Below are 15,221 nucleotides of genomic sequence, written 5' to 3' on the forward strand. Positions count from 1 at the left end.
CAGGTCGAAACGTCGGCATAAAATAAATAAATATGGTTTTGTTTATTTATGTTGTTCTTTGCTGACCGCACCCCCCGACAAACTTCTTCAAGAAGTAATGATGGTTACAGTTACTTATCAACTTGTGATAGAACATGAAACTAGACAACCCTTACTTACTGATAGAAAAATACTCATTTGTAATACAAGTATGGTTTATAAGATCTAAACTAAAACCTTGATACTTCATTTTCGCTAATGTTTAATTTTAACAGTGTAAGATGGTAGGTAAGAAATATGTAGAGCTAACATAGTGACGACTAGGATCGACAGGGAGCAACTGGTGTCATTCTTTCATTATGTCAAATCTGAAGGGAACTAGTCTCCAGACATTGTGGAAACACACATGGAGGGCTCCAGTTTGATGACCTCATGGGGTAACACCAGGAAAGGAAGGTGGAAGATTAATTAACTACTCCAAAAATACTTTATAATAAAGCAAAGACATCGTGGTAGAGCTCCGAAGGGAGACCTTATTTCAATATCGTCTCGAGATGAGTATTAAAGATTCAAACTAACCCTCGACTTTGAGAGGAGTTCTATTACATTTATATATGCTAGTCAAAGAGGCCTTTGTGGATTACTTAATTGATCATAAATACAACGATTTTATGTTTAAAGTGTTCCATATAAAAGCAATGATTAACAATAGAACGCGACTATGTACCGCTACGAAAAAATCCCAGAGACACATGGCTATTAGAACGAAATTGAATAGCATTATCAGATATAAACGATAATTTCAAATAACTTTTTATTAATGTCAACAGTAAAAGGAATGTAAATCTGGCTGTCGAGCATGATTCTGACCACATCACCTCCTAACACAACTGATGGTCTAGTAATAGTCCTTCCTTACAAAGTACTGCACCCCTGATTCTTCATGGCTTGTAGCAGCAGCACAGATTTATTTATTTATATCTAATCATATTCAAAAGTAGTTTTATGTCACTTTTGTATAAGATTTTTGTTGTACCAATAGTTGATTGGAAATAAAACGAATAAATGACAAGCTTTTTTTTGCAGAATAGTTTCAATATATTATTGAATTTTATATTTTGATGAAATTATTGTTTTTTTTAGAAGATTATTAGTGGACCAAACGTCGTCAATGAAGAAATATAGCCAAGGTGGCAGTAAAAAAAGATAACTCCAAGTTGTACAAATTTCCTTCTTCATTGTGTCAGACCTTCCTTTCTTTAGCTTTTATTAATTTCATTTTTACTTTTATTTGGCTATATCCCACCAGTGTATTGAATATTCTTCGTATTTATACTTTATTTCGTTCATCTTATTTCTATTTTCTTTTAATTAACACTACTTATTTTAATGTAATTTTCACATATTTTTTATATAATCTTATGGTTCTACCATATTTTGCAATATATTACATGTAGTCTTACCTAGTATAGACAATTTTTTATATCTTGTTTTTATCCTTGATGAAGGTTGGCAAAGTGGGGTGAAATGCTGGTGTATAATAAAGTTTTTTTAATTTTTAAATGTCTGAGATCTCATCGCACTTTTCTTTCAAAAGCTGAGGAAATGCTTCACCAGATAGACTTACCAACTGAGTAAAGGCAGAATATAAGCATCTCCTACATGCCAAAGCACGATTCCGCTGAAGTCTACAGCAGACTCAAAAGGGGTATGTGGTTGGATCAAAAAAGATTGCTCTGAACCTGAGCTTAGAGCTACTGCACTAAAAACAATTTATGAACTATACCCCATAGAGCGATGGCTACACATTTATACCGATGGGTATAAATGTCTGGTATTAACAAGGGAGCTGGAGCAGGTGTATACTCAATCAACTTTCAACTGTACCTGTAGGAGCTGGATGTGGTAATTATGATGCGGAAATGCAGACTATTTGCTTCGCGATGGAAGCCACTATTGAATGCGATGACAACACTGTGATCTTCAGCGACTCTCAAGCCGTAATACAGAAATTAACACCAGGTGACACAGGGTCAACCATGGAAGAAAAGTGCAGAAACATGGCTGCTATCATGAAGAAAAGAGGAAGGATTATATGCAGTGGATACCAGGCCATGTTGGTATAAATGGTAATAAACAAGCTGACAAGTTGTCTAAACTCGATTGTACAAAGAACCAGCTTGTTCAACAACTTTCCTACAGAAAAATAAAATCAATGATAAGTTCTTATTGTAAGGACAAGACAAGCACTAGACACAAAGTTCAAGCGGGAGGAAAGAGTGGGTGAGCTAAATGCATAAGAACAAATGAGTCCCCGGCAATCTTAGCAGATCTGAGAGAATGGCTTGTTTTCGCCTAGTAACAGGACATGATCTACTCCAAAAACACCTCCATCGAATTGGCATCGTGAATTCACCGAAATGTCCTCTAAACAACATGGGAGAAATGGATAGAGAAGACCATCTTTTAACATGTATTGGTCTAGAAATTATTCAGCGTTATAGCCCACTTCCTGTGGGGTAGGAAAAATAAAAATAAATTTTTTTTTTAAATGTTTGATTCCTTATTTAGGAAGGCATGGGAACTTTTTATTTCACATTAATGTAGATAATTAAGTTTTAATTAATAAAGAAAATCAATATTTTAATAATAAATAAAACTAATTTCTTTGAAATATAAATTTACCAATAAATTAATATCAGAATATGATAAATAAAAAATAATTAAGATATGACATAGTTAAAACCTAATTTTTTGTTCAGTTTTAAATTTTATAAGGAAGGTGACTTGATATAAATATCAATGTAGAAAATATATCAGTATATCGCTGGGTATTTAATGATTATCGCTTCCTAAGAATAATAATTAATATAAGATTGTTAATTAATTGGAAGATTGTTGATTGAACTGAATAAAACTAATGAAAAACAAAAATAAGTAAAACTTATCTTATTTGTGACAACGTTTCCACTCAAATTTCAGGCCTTCATCAGGGTTGAGAACAACAAGCGAGATAAAAGCTGTTAACTAATAATTTAATCGAATTCGTACGAAACTGAAATTACATATTTAACTCAAATTATAATATTAAACACTCATTCACTACATTTCTGTTTTAAATTGTAACCAAGTTTCTGATAAAAACAAAACCCCACTACACAAGCTCATCACAAAACTATATTTCAAATAGGGGCTTTGGAAAAAAAACTGAAGTTTATAATAATTTAAAACTAATTTTATTATCTCTTATCAAGATCAGACCCGAGGAAGCTCTGTAAAGTGGGACAAAACATTGGTTAACACTAAATAGTTTAATTACTATTTGAATTTGTTTACCGCTCCTCGATCATCTACCTTTTATAGAAATGATTGTTTTGTTGATTTTTGTTGCCAATATACTTAGCATTAAAAAAACAAAACAAACATTAACAAAATTCAATTGATCATTATCCAAACCAATAAGATATCGTTTGAAATAAATAAACCTTATATATAATAAAACATTTATTTACAATTATAAAAAACGAATTATTCTAACATTTCTTCTCCTTCTGTAATTTCTTTTAAACTTAATAATTCAAGGAAACCACTGATTCCTTTTGTAGAATGAACGATTTCGTCGACTTCTCTATAGTGACCAGGATCAATATTGCAAATCTAAAAATAAAAAAAATAATAAGTATTAAGACATATATACTCATGTTATTAAGCTATGTTGACCACATGATATTATTGTTATATTTACTAATTACTGCTTTTGTCTTATATAACTTTGTATTATATTTCTTTCATTCTAGTATTTTATTTACATGTAGATTCTTTCTCACTTTTTTATCATAAATTTAATTTTAAATGAATATTATTAAAGAGGTAAAGATAGTTTTCTGTAGATAAATAAGAGAAGATGGTCGGGGGTATGGTCAGTAGAAAAACACAAATAAAAAAAATAAATTTATTTGTACCGACGTTTTGACCTGATTATCAGAACTTCATCAGGGCTATAAAACAAAAAAGAGATAATAATTATCAATCAGAGAAATATAAATTAAAATAAATAATAGACTAACAAATTTGTAAATATACATAACAATGAATTGAAAATATAAACTAGTTGATTAATAATCATGGAATTAGATAGTTGTAGATTGATAACAATATAATATTATTTTATATAGGTAAGAAGTATAAAATTATAGTTCATCTTATATTGTTATCAATCTACTACTGTATAGTTCCATGGTTATTAATCAACTAGTTTATATTTCCAATCCATTGTTATGTATATTTCCAAATTTGTTAGTCTATTATTATAGACTGCATCCCCCGACCATCTTTATTATTTCTTTAATCCAGTTATCTTATTTACATATTTGTTTTATTACCCACTGTTTTCATCACTTTAGTTTAATTAATTGTCATTTTGTCCATATATTTACTAACTAGATTTTTATATGTATTTTATTGGGTTGTAAAATAAGTTCATAGCTTTTTTTACTGGGGATTTCAATAACAACTTTAGATTCTTGTAAATATTTTTAATCAATTATATATGACCCATTTTGATCTTTTAAATGTTGCCATTTTTCAGGTAATATTTAATTCCGTCCTCCCAGAACTTCTCACATTTTTGCGAAATGAACTCTATGAGTGTTTTGCAGTCCTCAAGTGAATTAAAGTGTTTCTCGTTAAGGGAGTTTAGAAGGGCCCGAAATAAGTGAAAATCAGTTGGGGCAAGGTCTGGTGAATAGGGTAGTTGGAGATCACGGTTGAAACTAATGCATAAAAGCACCTTAACTAATCCTTTTTTAGAATATGTAAACATTATTGACCAAGTAAACATGATTTTATAAACACAGAGAGGATTAAATTGAAATATTTAAAAACGCTACGAACTTATTTTACAACCCAATATTATTTATTCTTTACCCTTACTTAATTTTACTACTCTTCTTATAATACTTAGACTATTTATGTCCTTCAACACTATTTATGTAACCCTAATGTTAGTTATATCTTATTTTCTAATCATTTTGTAATTCATTTATTTATGGTTGTTATCTTGTTGTTGTTCTTAGCCCTGAAATTCTGGCCGAAACAGCACTAATAAATCAGTTTTTACTTTTAAGTGTTCTCCACTGATCGAACTTCCCCACCCAATCATCTTCTCATATATAGATGTACATATAATAAAATATAGCTACAGACTACTTAAGTCTAAAAAAACAAACAAACAAAGAAACTTGTTGATTTTACCATATTAAGTTCACCAGCATCCCAGTTTTCTGATTCTATACTCGTAGTCAATTTTGCAAGTTTTTCTCTTTGCTTCCTTGCATCCTTCCCTGAAAACTGAACTTTCAACCTCATCTGTGCTCTCTCTAGCGGCATAATGGCTTTTAATTGAGGGATAACATCAAGTGCCTATAGAAAAAAATTAATAAATAAAAATGATGAAACTGAATTTTAAAAGAGTGAATATTCATTATTATCAAAGAACAGCACCTGTTGCTTAGCATTACGATTTGGCTTTATTGAAAAATGAATATCTTTCATCGCTTTTTCTATCATAGATACTGGATAAGGTCGTTTACTTTCGGGATTCACACATTTATCTGAAATGGTAAAGAGTTAAGAAAAACTTATATAAAAATAAGAAAGAAAAGATTTTACTGAATATAGGGTACCTGCAACGGTTGTGGCTATATCCTTAAAAAGTGAATCAAGTTGATTTTGCCGCTCTTTATCCGATACTTGAAGTTCTCCTTTCGATAGAATTTCCTTACAAACTTCTGTCAAATCGTCTTTGCCAAAAGCTTTTATAAGGTCTTCTCTTTTAGCTACTTGACCTTTTGATACATTAGTAAAAACTGTGTGGGTTTGTAAGACTTCATCGATATCTTTTTCCCTATAAAGAAATGTATGTGTAAAAAAATATATGATTCATAATGCCCAGCTCAGTACAAATGTAGTATCTTTTACTTTTCCTCAACAACAACTCTATTCTATTAAATAAACATGTTAAAATCGTCAGTCATCTTTGATCATCACCTGTCTTAAAGAAGTCACGTATCGGAAATATTCACAAAATCTATTTATATTCTCGAGAAGTTTAATAGAATGCTAAAGTATCTCTTATCTTAATTTCCATCCATTTTTATTACCGCTGTTAAGCATATGGGGGACTCACGGATGAACTTGAAGGAAAGTTAAAACGTATTATGAATTGCTTAATAACATTTATCCCTTATCCTTGGGCCTACTAACTGACCTATAGCGGCATTATCTCTCTTTCCTATGGCAATACTACCTTGGTTCTTTCCTTTTCCAATCCTTAAGAAACAATAAATCATAGTTAATTGTTGATATCAAAGGTAAAGGTAAAACAATTTGATATAAGCAAATATAATACTTAAAATAGAAAAAATTGAATCATAATTTACAAAATGACAATATTTTCTTTTAATCTCTCATTAATTGTACCATTCAGAAATAACTTATAATAATAATCATTAAGTCTGTAAAAGTCCACTTAGCTTCCTGAGGATAAATAAGAGTACTTATTTACTCACAAATATACTTATCCACTCGGATAGTGGTTCACACTATAAATGGAATTGAAAACATAACTGAGTGTATATGATAGCACCAACCAGTCCACAAATGTATGTTTACATTTTTAACATACTATATTAATCATATAATATTAGTATATTACATTAATATATCTATGACTGCGGTTCCTAAAGTGGGTGTCCCAAGTGCAAGTCAGGTGTGCTGCAAGTGAATGCCACTTGATCAAAATATTAGAAAACAAATAATAACTGGAAATTTACAATGCATTTCAGAATTTAATTAGCACCATTTTTCTCTACATATTCAACTACTACAAGGAAAATGGTTTAAAAAGTTTGACAAAGGTGCTGAGAAATTTTATTAGCCCAACAAAGGTGCCACAGTCCAAAAAGTTCAGAAACTGTTGGCCTATGGTTCAATTTAAAATTTTATAACTAAGATTGTGAAGGGTGTGAATTATTATCCATCTGGAGTACTTGCGAAGTAGTATTAAATAAAAATAAAAGTTTAATTTTGACAGAATTGAGGAAAAATAAAACTAAGAATGAAAACTGTTTTAATAATACACGAGCTAATAAGTCCACTTTTTCAGAAATTAACTAATTCAATATAACTATTCTAATAACAAAAGAAAACTTCACAAACTGCGGTCACAACCAAAAGAACATTAAAAGTCTTAATATTGACTGCGGAAATTCCCAGGATAAAAATAACTGACCAATCAAAGTTCCTAATATGAGGAAAGAAGATTGAAAATAGAATTTCTATATTGTAATTAAACCTAATAAAAACAAAGTAACACATGTTCAAAGAATACTTACACATTATTTCTCCAAGAAACAACCTTGTTTTTATAACATGCTATTTCGAAACGTTTGCCACCTTTTTTCATTCGAACAACAGCGACATTAGTAAGTCTTATCTGATTTGTAGGAGTAAATATTTTGGCCATTTTTGAAAGTAAATAAAACACATTGGGAAGAGCAACCTACCCATAAACAGGTTATATCGAGCTGACAGTTTAGAGGTTCGAAGAAAGCTGCCAAAGAAGTAATTTCATAATTTTAAAATAAAACAAAACAAAAACGAGTTACTTTTTATTTCCACTGCAGTTTAATTAATTAAGGCATTTTAAAAATACATTTACAGGTTTTAATTATTTAAGGCATTCGTATTGAGTAACAAAAATTATTATAAAAGGAAGAACAAGAATTACAAAAAGGTATTCAACAATTAATGAAAAAGGAAATAGTAACAAATAAAAAAGTAGATAGAAAAAGAAATATAAAATTACAGTTCACAATAAAAGACGGAAAATAAGGAATGTAAGAGTAAAATGAAAGTGAAGAATAAAAGTTTATTAGTTTTTCAATCTTTATTAATTGTCTTGGCTGATCAACCTACGTTTTGCAAATGATATGGAACAACAGAGAAATGATGAAGCAGTTTATGGTATTGTGTGAAGAGGTAGGTCTTTATCAGAACTACTATAAGACGAAACTTATGACATATGGCGTAAAAGAGGAGTGTGAAATTAACAACCATAAGTTGGCATATGTTGGAGAGAGTATTTATCTGGGCCAGTTAATATCATTTACGGACAGAGGAGCAAAAGGAGGTCCAGAGGAGATTGGCACTTGGCTGGAATAAGCTTTGGTTCCTCAGGCATATCATGAAAGGAAAAACAAGTATTGAGATTAAAAGGCAGGTCTTCAAAAGTTGCATTAGTGGTCACTTATGGATGCCAAGTGTGGTCACTGACTATAGCTCAGGAGAGGAAATTACAGGTATGGCAAAATAATATTGGAAGAAGCATTGTGAATATGAAGAAAAGGGATCGAATAAAAATGCTTGGATCCAGAAAGAAACAGGACTCACTGATACACTGATTGAGCAAATGGAAATGGGCAGGGCATCTCCTTCGGTGCGAAGATGACAGATGGAAAAAAAATTATAGAAGTTAATGTTTTGTCAATTATTATATATAGTTTATATTGTATTTTGTATGATTTAAATTTATTGCATGAATAAAAAGCAATTTTATTTCATTCCTTTTTGTTTATGCTTTTCATAGTACATCTTATTTTTGTTTTCTTTTATTTAATTTGTTCACTTTTATATAAATTTTCACATATTTTAAATCATATTTAGCAACACTTTATTTAGTTTACTTCTATTTCATATTATCCATTCTCTTACTTTGTTACATATTATATTAGTTGTATCTTTTTTTAGCCCTAATGAAACCATGCAAAGTGGGACGAAATGTTGGCTCCCTAAATAGTTTAATTACTATTTAAGTTATTTTGACCGGACCCGGCTCATCTTCCTTTTTTATATTACACAGGTGATCCTGTGTTGATTGATATCAACGATCTTCCAAAAATTCATTATTACATCTGTCCCGGAAACCTACGGCAACCGAAAGGTTGAATTGGAGGGGCCTCCATAATATATATAATAGCCTACAGGATATACTAGCGCCCATGTAGCCAACAGTCAAAACTCACCTCCTTCAGCGCTCTCTGTGGCAAAAGAAGTGACCTAACGAGAGAGAGCCATTTTGTTTTGGTATTTTGCCAACACAGTTTTCCTTTTCTTTTTTTCCTTCATCTTTGGTAATGAAAATAAGTGAGTAGAGAGACTCGGAGGTGCCTTCCGGAGCAGAGGAGAGTGAGAGAGATCAGGGAATGAGGGAATTCGGGAGATAAGGAGGGAGAAGCCAGAGAATGGAGTAAGTCCACCTAAGCAACAACTAACATCTACATCATCACCAACTACCTCATAACATCTACAGTTTTCCATAGCCCAGTCATTCAAAATTTATTAACCCATCTAACCATAAATGTTTCTTTCGGCCACGCCATATGATACTGAGCCTTTAAAAAAATTGATTAACATTTACATAAAAAAGCATCTAGTGAATTTAGCACTATAATGATAATTCTACATTAGAAGGCTTTGAGGCCATATTCTTTTCAGATTCTTTCAGCCCAGATTTCTTTTCAGGTGGTGCTTCGGAGGTTGTACGGAATGGATGAGGAAGCAAGGCTAGAAACTAGTGGATTTGGGTGGTTAGGGAGTTTTAAGGATTGATATATGGTTCCGGCTGGATCGTTTACATATGGAACATGAAGGTCTTGATGGATTAAGCTCTTTATTTGTGATAAAGAAGCATTGAGGATTTCGGATTGTAAGGATTGGATACGAGAGGAATTCGAAGGTTTAATGGAGCTCCAAAGCTCAGCCTCGTATGTTTGTATAGTTGTATTGTAGTCATGTAGATCATAGGTCTTTTGTAATGTGTTGGAAGTTTAGACCATTTTACAAAGAAGTAATAGAACTGTTGTGACTTCCTTTAGGTTTTCCTTGGAGACCTAGGGTAACCTCCATGTTCCTTCCTGGTATTGTAACATGTGTTGTGGTAATAAAAAAAAGTCCGTTAATGTATTTAGTGTTTTTTTGCTTCCGAATGATCCACAATGATCGTTGATCATAAGGTTTGGTCCCTGAAGGCGTAATTCGTTTCAGGAACTAACAAGAACAATCAAAAACTTATTTTTATTTAGCCATTCAGATACCTTAATTTTCAATTAGGATGGAACTTAATTTTTTTCAAAATTATTCAGATAAGTATCTCCGGCTGTGGAGAACGCACATTTTATCAATGACAAATGATTCACAACTTAATTATTTTAAAAGTAATTAATTTTTGCAATTAAAAATATAAATACAGTGAAATATCGATAATCCGAACTAAATGCTGCATGGGGGTGTTCGGATTACTGAAATGTTTGGATTATAGAAAGTATTAGGAAAAATGGTATAAAAAAATTCAACAATATAAATGTATATTACAATTTTATTTCGGGTGGCATCGGTTCCAATACGGCCTTGGGGAGGGTGGTGGACTTTTTTCATTTCGTCGCGGTCCTACGAAATGAAAAACTTGATCTCCCACCATGGTTAAAAAATGTTGATCACACCTAGATAACCTCTCCCCCCCCCGTATGTCAGAAATGACTAGGAATGGAGTAATACAAAAATATATAACTATTTATATTTATTTAATTTTTTTTTTTTTAAATTATTGGGAATTCGGGTTTTAAGTTTTAAAAATAATAAAAAAAGAAAATGTTTTCTTTTACATCCCCACTAATCCTAAATGATGATTTAATTAGTTAAAATTATAAGATTGTTCATTTATAAGTGAAAACAAGTCTAAATAAAAAAATACTCTTTGTATGGATTTATTTAAAATGTGATGAAAAACAATGAGTTCACTAACAAAATTTGTATAATACATAATTCTTCAATTGATTAAATTAATTTTACATAATCAAATGATTTATACAGTAGATATTATGTATTTCTAATTTCAACAAAATATATTCTGAAAACTTTTATAGAAATTAGATTACCTGATATCGAAACTGTAAAAAATTCTACTTTCGATTTTCATGTAATGATTATAGTACAAGAGCCGAAGAGGAGAAAAAAGTCTGTTATTTCACCACAATTTTTGATTACTTAATTGAAAACTATGTATAATTACTAGTCAAAATTGATGAGTCAGCCAAGTACAGGCAGAGGGAATAAAAAATGGCGGATATTTCAAAACGTTAAAAATAATTAATTTTTTATTCGGAGCCCTATATCTTTACAACTACCAACTACAATAGAAAATCCAACAGAGCATCATTTAAAGTAGAGTAAATTTTCTAAAATGTAAGCCCTAATAGAGTTAATTTACGCTCAATAGTGCTCGAGAAATAGCTTTTTAAAAAGCAACATTTCATAAAAATGTTGTATGGAACGTACTGAAAGATCAGTAATTAGTGAATTTATTTTGAAAATTCAATATCTTAAAAACCATTTACCGTATAGATGTCTATTAGCACTCAAATTAAAGTTAGTTTAATGTACTATTATGTAGTTCCTTACGTTTATCTTCGTAGGAGTTGTAGTTTTCATGATATTTGCTAAAATAAATTTATTTATAGTTGTAGTAAAAATTTTCATTTGCCAAATTTTTATTCATATGCGAATATCATAAAAAGTACTACCTCTACGAAGATAGGAGTCATAAACTACTTTATAGTCAGTTAAATTTCCTTTATTTTGAGAGTTGGCAAACATACGTGCGTCTTATGGGTCTAGAGATATATTTTTTCAAAAATCCAACGTTTTATACTAACAACTAGAAATTAACCTTTTGTGAGTTTATTTTTCCAAATATTATAAAAACTACTATTCCTACAAAGATAAAAGTTATAAAATATTTTATAGTGAATTTAACTAGCTTTAATTTGACTGGTGACAGACATCTGTACGTCCAATGGTTTCTTAAATAAAGTTTCTCATAAATCAGACTTATTGTCCGAACAACTATAAATCAATTTATTTTAGCAAATATCATGAAAACTACTATTCCTACGAAGGTTAAGATCATTAACTTCTTTATAGTACAATTATTTAGCTTTAATTTGAGTGCTAATAGACATTTGTACGTCGAATGGTTATTGAGATATAGATTTCTTAAAATAGATCCACTAACTACTGATATTTCAGTACATTTTTATGAAATGTTACTTTTTAAAAGGCTATATCTGGAGAACTATTGGACGAAAATAGCTCTATTATGGCTTATATTTCAGAAAATTTACCCTTCTTTAAATGATGAGCTTTTAGATTTTCTAGTGTTGTTGGTAGTTTTTAAGATATAGAGCTCCGAATGAAAAATTAATGTTTTGAAACAGCCGCTATTTTTTATTCTTCCTACCTATACTTGGCAGACTCATTAGTTTTGACTGGCAATCTTACATAGTTTTCATTAAAGTAATCAAAAATTGGGGTGAGATAACTGCCTTTTTTTCTTCCCGGCTTTTGCACTATTACAATAATTTACCTATAGATTGGAAAGTTAAAAATGTCCTTTACTCATATGCACTTTTATTTAAAAACCAAAATGTTATTGCCTGCCGAATTTTCTCAAAAAAAAGTAATTCTTTTTTTATCCAGTTCGGAATACTGAAGTATTCGAAGTACCGAAGTTCGTATTATTGTATGTGTGTGTGACATGTTTAAGAACGTTAAAGATACTGATATAAAACGTTAAAGATACGATATAACAACCATGTGGGTATTGATCCACGAGGTACTCCCCCATAAACTGGGATGTTAAAAATATGAGAGAGAAGAAAATGTGCTCACGCCATGAATCCTTTGAAAATGAATATGACAAAAAGATTTGAGCATGCGGTATAATGATTACTAAGACTCGGTTTAAGCTGATAAAAAGTATTAAATTGTCGTCCTGAAGGGGAAAGGGGATAAAGAAGAGGAAATTGTGCAAAGAGGTCTAAAAGTCTGAAAGACTTTGAAAAGCTGTAATGCCCCGGATCCGGACAGGGAGGTATTTGTTTAGAGTGTGTGTGGTTGGGCCTTATGCAAATTCCAAAGGACTCTTCTTGTCACTGAGCCCTCAGCTTCCAAATAGAAAATCTTCCTTCCTTCCCCTTCCCTTCGGCCACAAAATGTCGGCTTAGGGAATTTCTCCAAGGAGCAATCTGGATTTCCTTTCCGCCCCACCCCCTCTCATCCTCTCGTAAACGTTCACCTTCAGCGTTCTATTCGGATCTTATCAGCCCTACGGTGTCCTTATATACAAAAAGAATAGCGAAGCTTGAAAAAAATTTAAATAAGTTAATAATTTTCAAACAATTATATAAAGGTTAAAGTTGCCTTTAAATTATAAAATAATCTAATAATAAGATTAAAGAAGGGTTTATTATTGACTGTGGATTCAATATGAATGACAAACAGAAATAAGTAAAACTTATCTTCTTTGTGACGGATGTTTCCGCCCAAATGTCAGGGCTGAAAACAAAAAGCGAGATAAAAGCTATAAACTAATAATTTTATCGAATTCGCACGAAACTGAAATTACATATTTAAGATATGTAACTGGGATGTGACGGAAACTTGTTGTATAAAATGGACCGCTTTATAGAATTGATTTTTTAGATTTCTCCAAAACGGCTGAGTGGGTAAGGCACTGTGTTACTAATTCCAAGGTTCGAATTCGGCTGTAGCAGATAGCTATTAATCTATTACTGCAGTCGTGAGTCAACCCTGTGGGTTTGGGAAGCCCTTTGGGATCCACCCAGGGAACAATTGAATGCGCTCATGAACAAATACCTAGTAAAACTCTTGTATTTTTGACAGGAACAAAATTTATATTCATATTCCCCACCTCGAGAAACCCTAGCATACGAATTCTTACAGCAACAGAAAAATAAATTTTGCTAGTTCAAAACGTGGGGACCTTTTGCACTTTACGAAGTGGAAATAGTGGGGAGATTTTTATCTTTAAAGTGACTGAATGTTATGTTATGTTGGCAAATTAATACAGAATTGAAGGTTTTTATTTTCACTAGGAGGATATTTTATGGAGTGAAATTTTAAAGTGATTGCAAGACCAATTGCAGCAACTCTCATAGTATAAACTGTACATGAGTTACTCTCATGACAGAACTTTTATACTAATGCAGGCATGAAGTTGATACTACATGTAATGGTAGTGAAGCTACTGTCCTGGTAGTTAACATCACATGTATACATACACCTTGACCTTGAACTGTCACACTATATCTACCTTATTAACTATAATGATAGGGAGTTATCATTATTCTCAAACACTGTTGGGTTTTGGTCATTTCTAAATATAAAATTGATTCCAATCCCTTATCAAAGTAATGGTGTTTGGATGGTACCTGTATTGGTCATTTTTACTATATGCCACACTCACTACTAATTTCTAATTAGTTTCTTATTTTTCAACTGATGGCATATCAAAATAATTTATTTCTAATCTCTGTTACAATAATTACATTATCCTCCATAACATAAAAATAATTTATAGTTGTATATATTTCTTTCTTCCCAGATCCATGAGATCTTCCCATATATTTCTATTTATAGCTTCTATATATACGTATGTACTTTCTTGGAACACTTTTGTACCAGCGGAACATCCCTCCCTATTCCAATAATCCACTGGCGTTGGCTTATTACGTTAATTGGACCCTGCAACTAACCTTATAATGCCACAAGGTAATCCAAGGCGATATTTCGCTTGTATACATACGAGTATATCATCCTTGTAATATGTAAGTATTTATTATATGAATAAATTAATAAAAGAGGATACGAAAAAAAAAAAGAAAACACTTTTGTGATGTTTTTAATATTTTAATATAAAAATATTTTTATAATATCTTATTAGTCTCAGGTCTGACGAAGCTCTGTAAAGTTGGACGAAACGTTGGTTAACATTATATAGTTTTTCTACTATTTTGATACCTTTATTGACCGCCACCCGGACTATCTTCCTTCAATCAATTTTACTATACATTTTTTTAAATATTCCACTTTTATTAATTTAAGAAACATATTTTTCTTATAAGTCCATATTGCTCATTTTATTTTTTTTTTAGTTTAAATATTTTATCCTCCTTTCGAACAGATCCGCTACTTTGGACTACATCTGGACAAACGATTAACCTGGAATCCTCACACAAGACTGAAAAGACAGGAAACTGCACGTCGATTCCGACTATTACAGCACTTACTAGACAAACGGTCTAAACTTCCAACTCATTACAAAA

At 31.2% G+C, this 15,221-nt stretch overlaps 1 protein-coding gene across 1 annotated transcript; it reads right to left on the minus strand.

The window, feature by feature from the left end:
- Positions 1-3,470: 3,470 nt before the first annotated feature.
- On the minus strand, positions 3,471-7,570 carry Sbds (SBDS ribosome maturation factor). The gene is made up of 5 exons (XM_014416846.3): positions 7,374-7,570; positions 5,664-5,884; positions 5,482-5,591; positions 5,233-5,400; positions 3,471-3,636 (listed from the first exon to the last, which is right to left on the minus strand). Exons 1-5 carry the CDS (start codon positions 7,502-7,504, stop codon positions 3,508-3,510), a joined length of 759 nt encoding a protein of 252 aa, XP_014272332.1. The 5' UTR covers positions 7,505-7,570; the 3' UTR covers positions 3,471-3,507.
- Positions 7,571-15,221: the final 7,651 nt, after the last annotated feature.

This window comes from Halyomorpha halys, unplaced genomic scaffold, assembly GCF_000696795.3.
Source record: "Halyomorpha halys isolate HHAL.00 unplaced genomic scaffold, Hhal_1.1 Scaffold136.1, whole genome shotgun sequence".
NCBI lineage: Eukaryota > Metazoa > Arthropoda > Insecta > Hemiptera > Pentatomidae > Halyomorpha > Halyomorpha halys.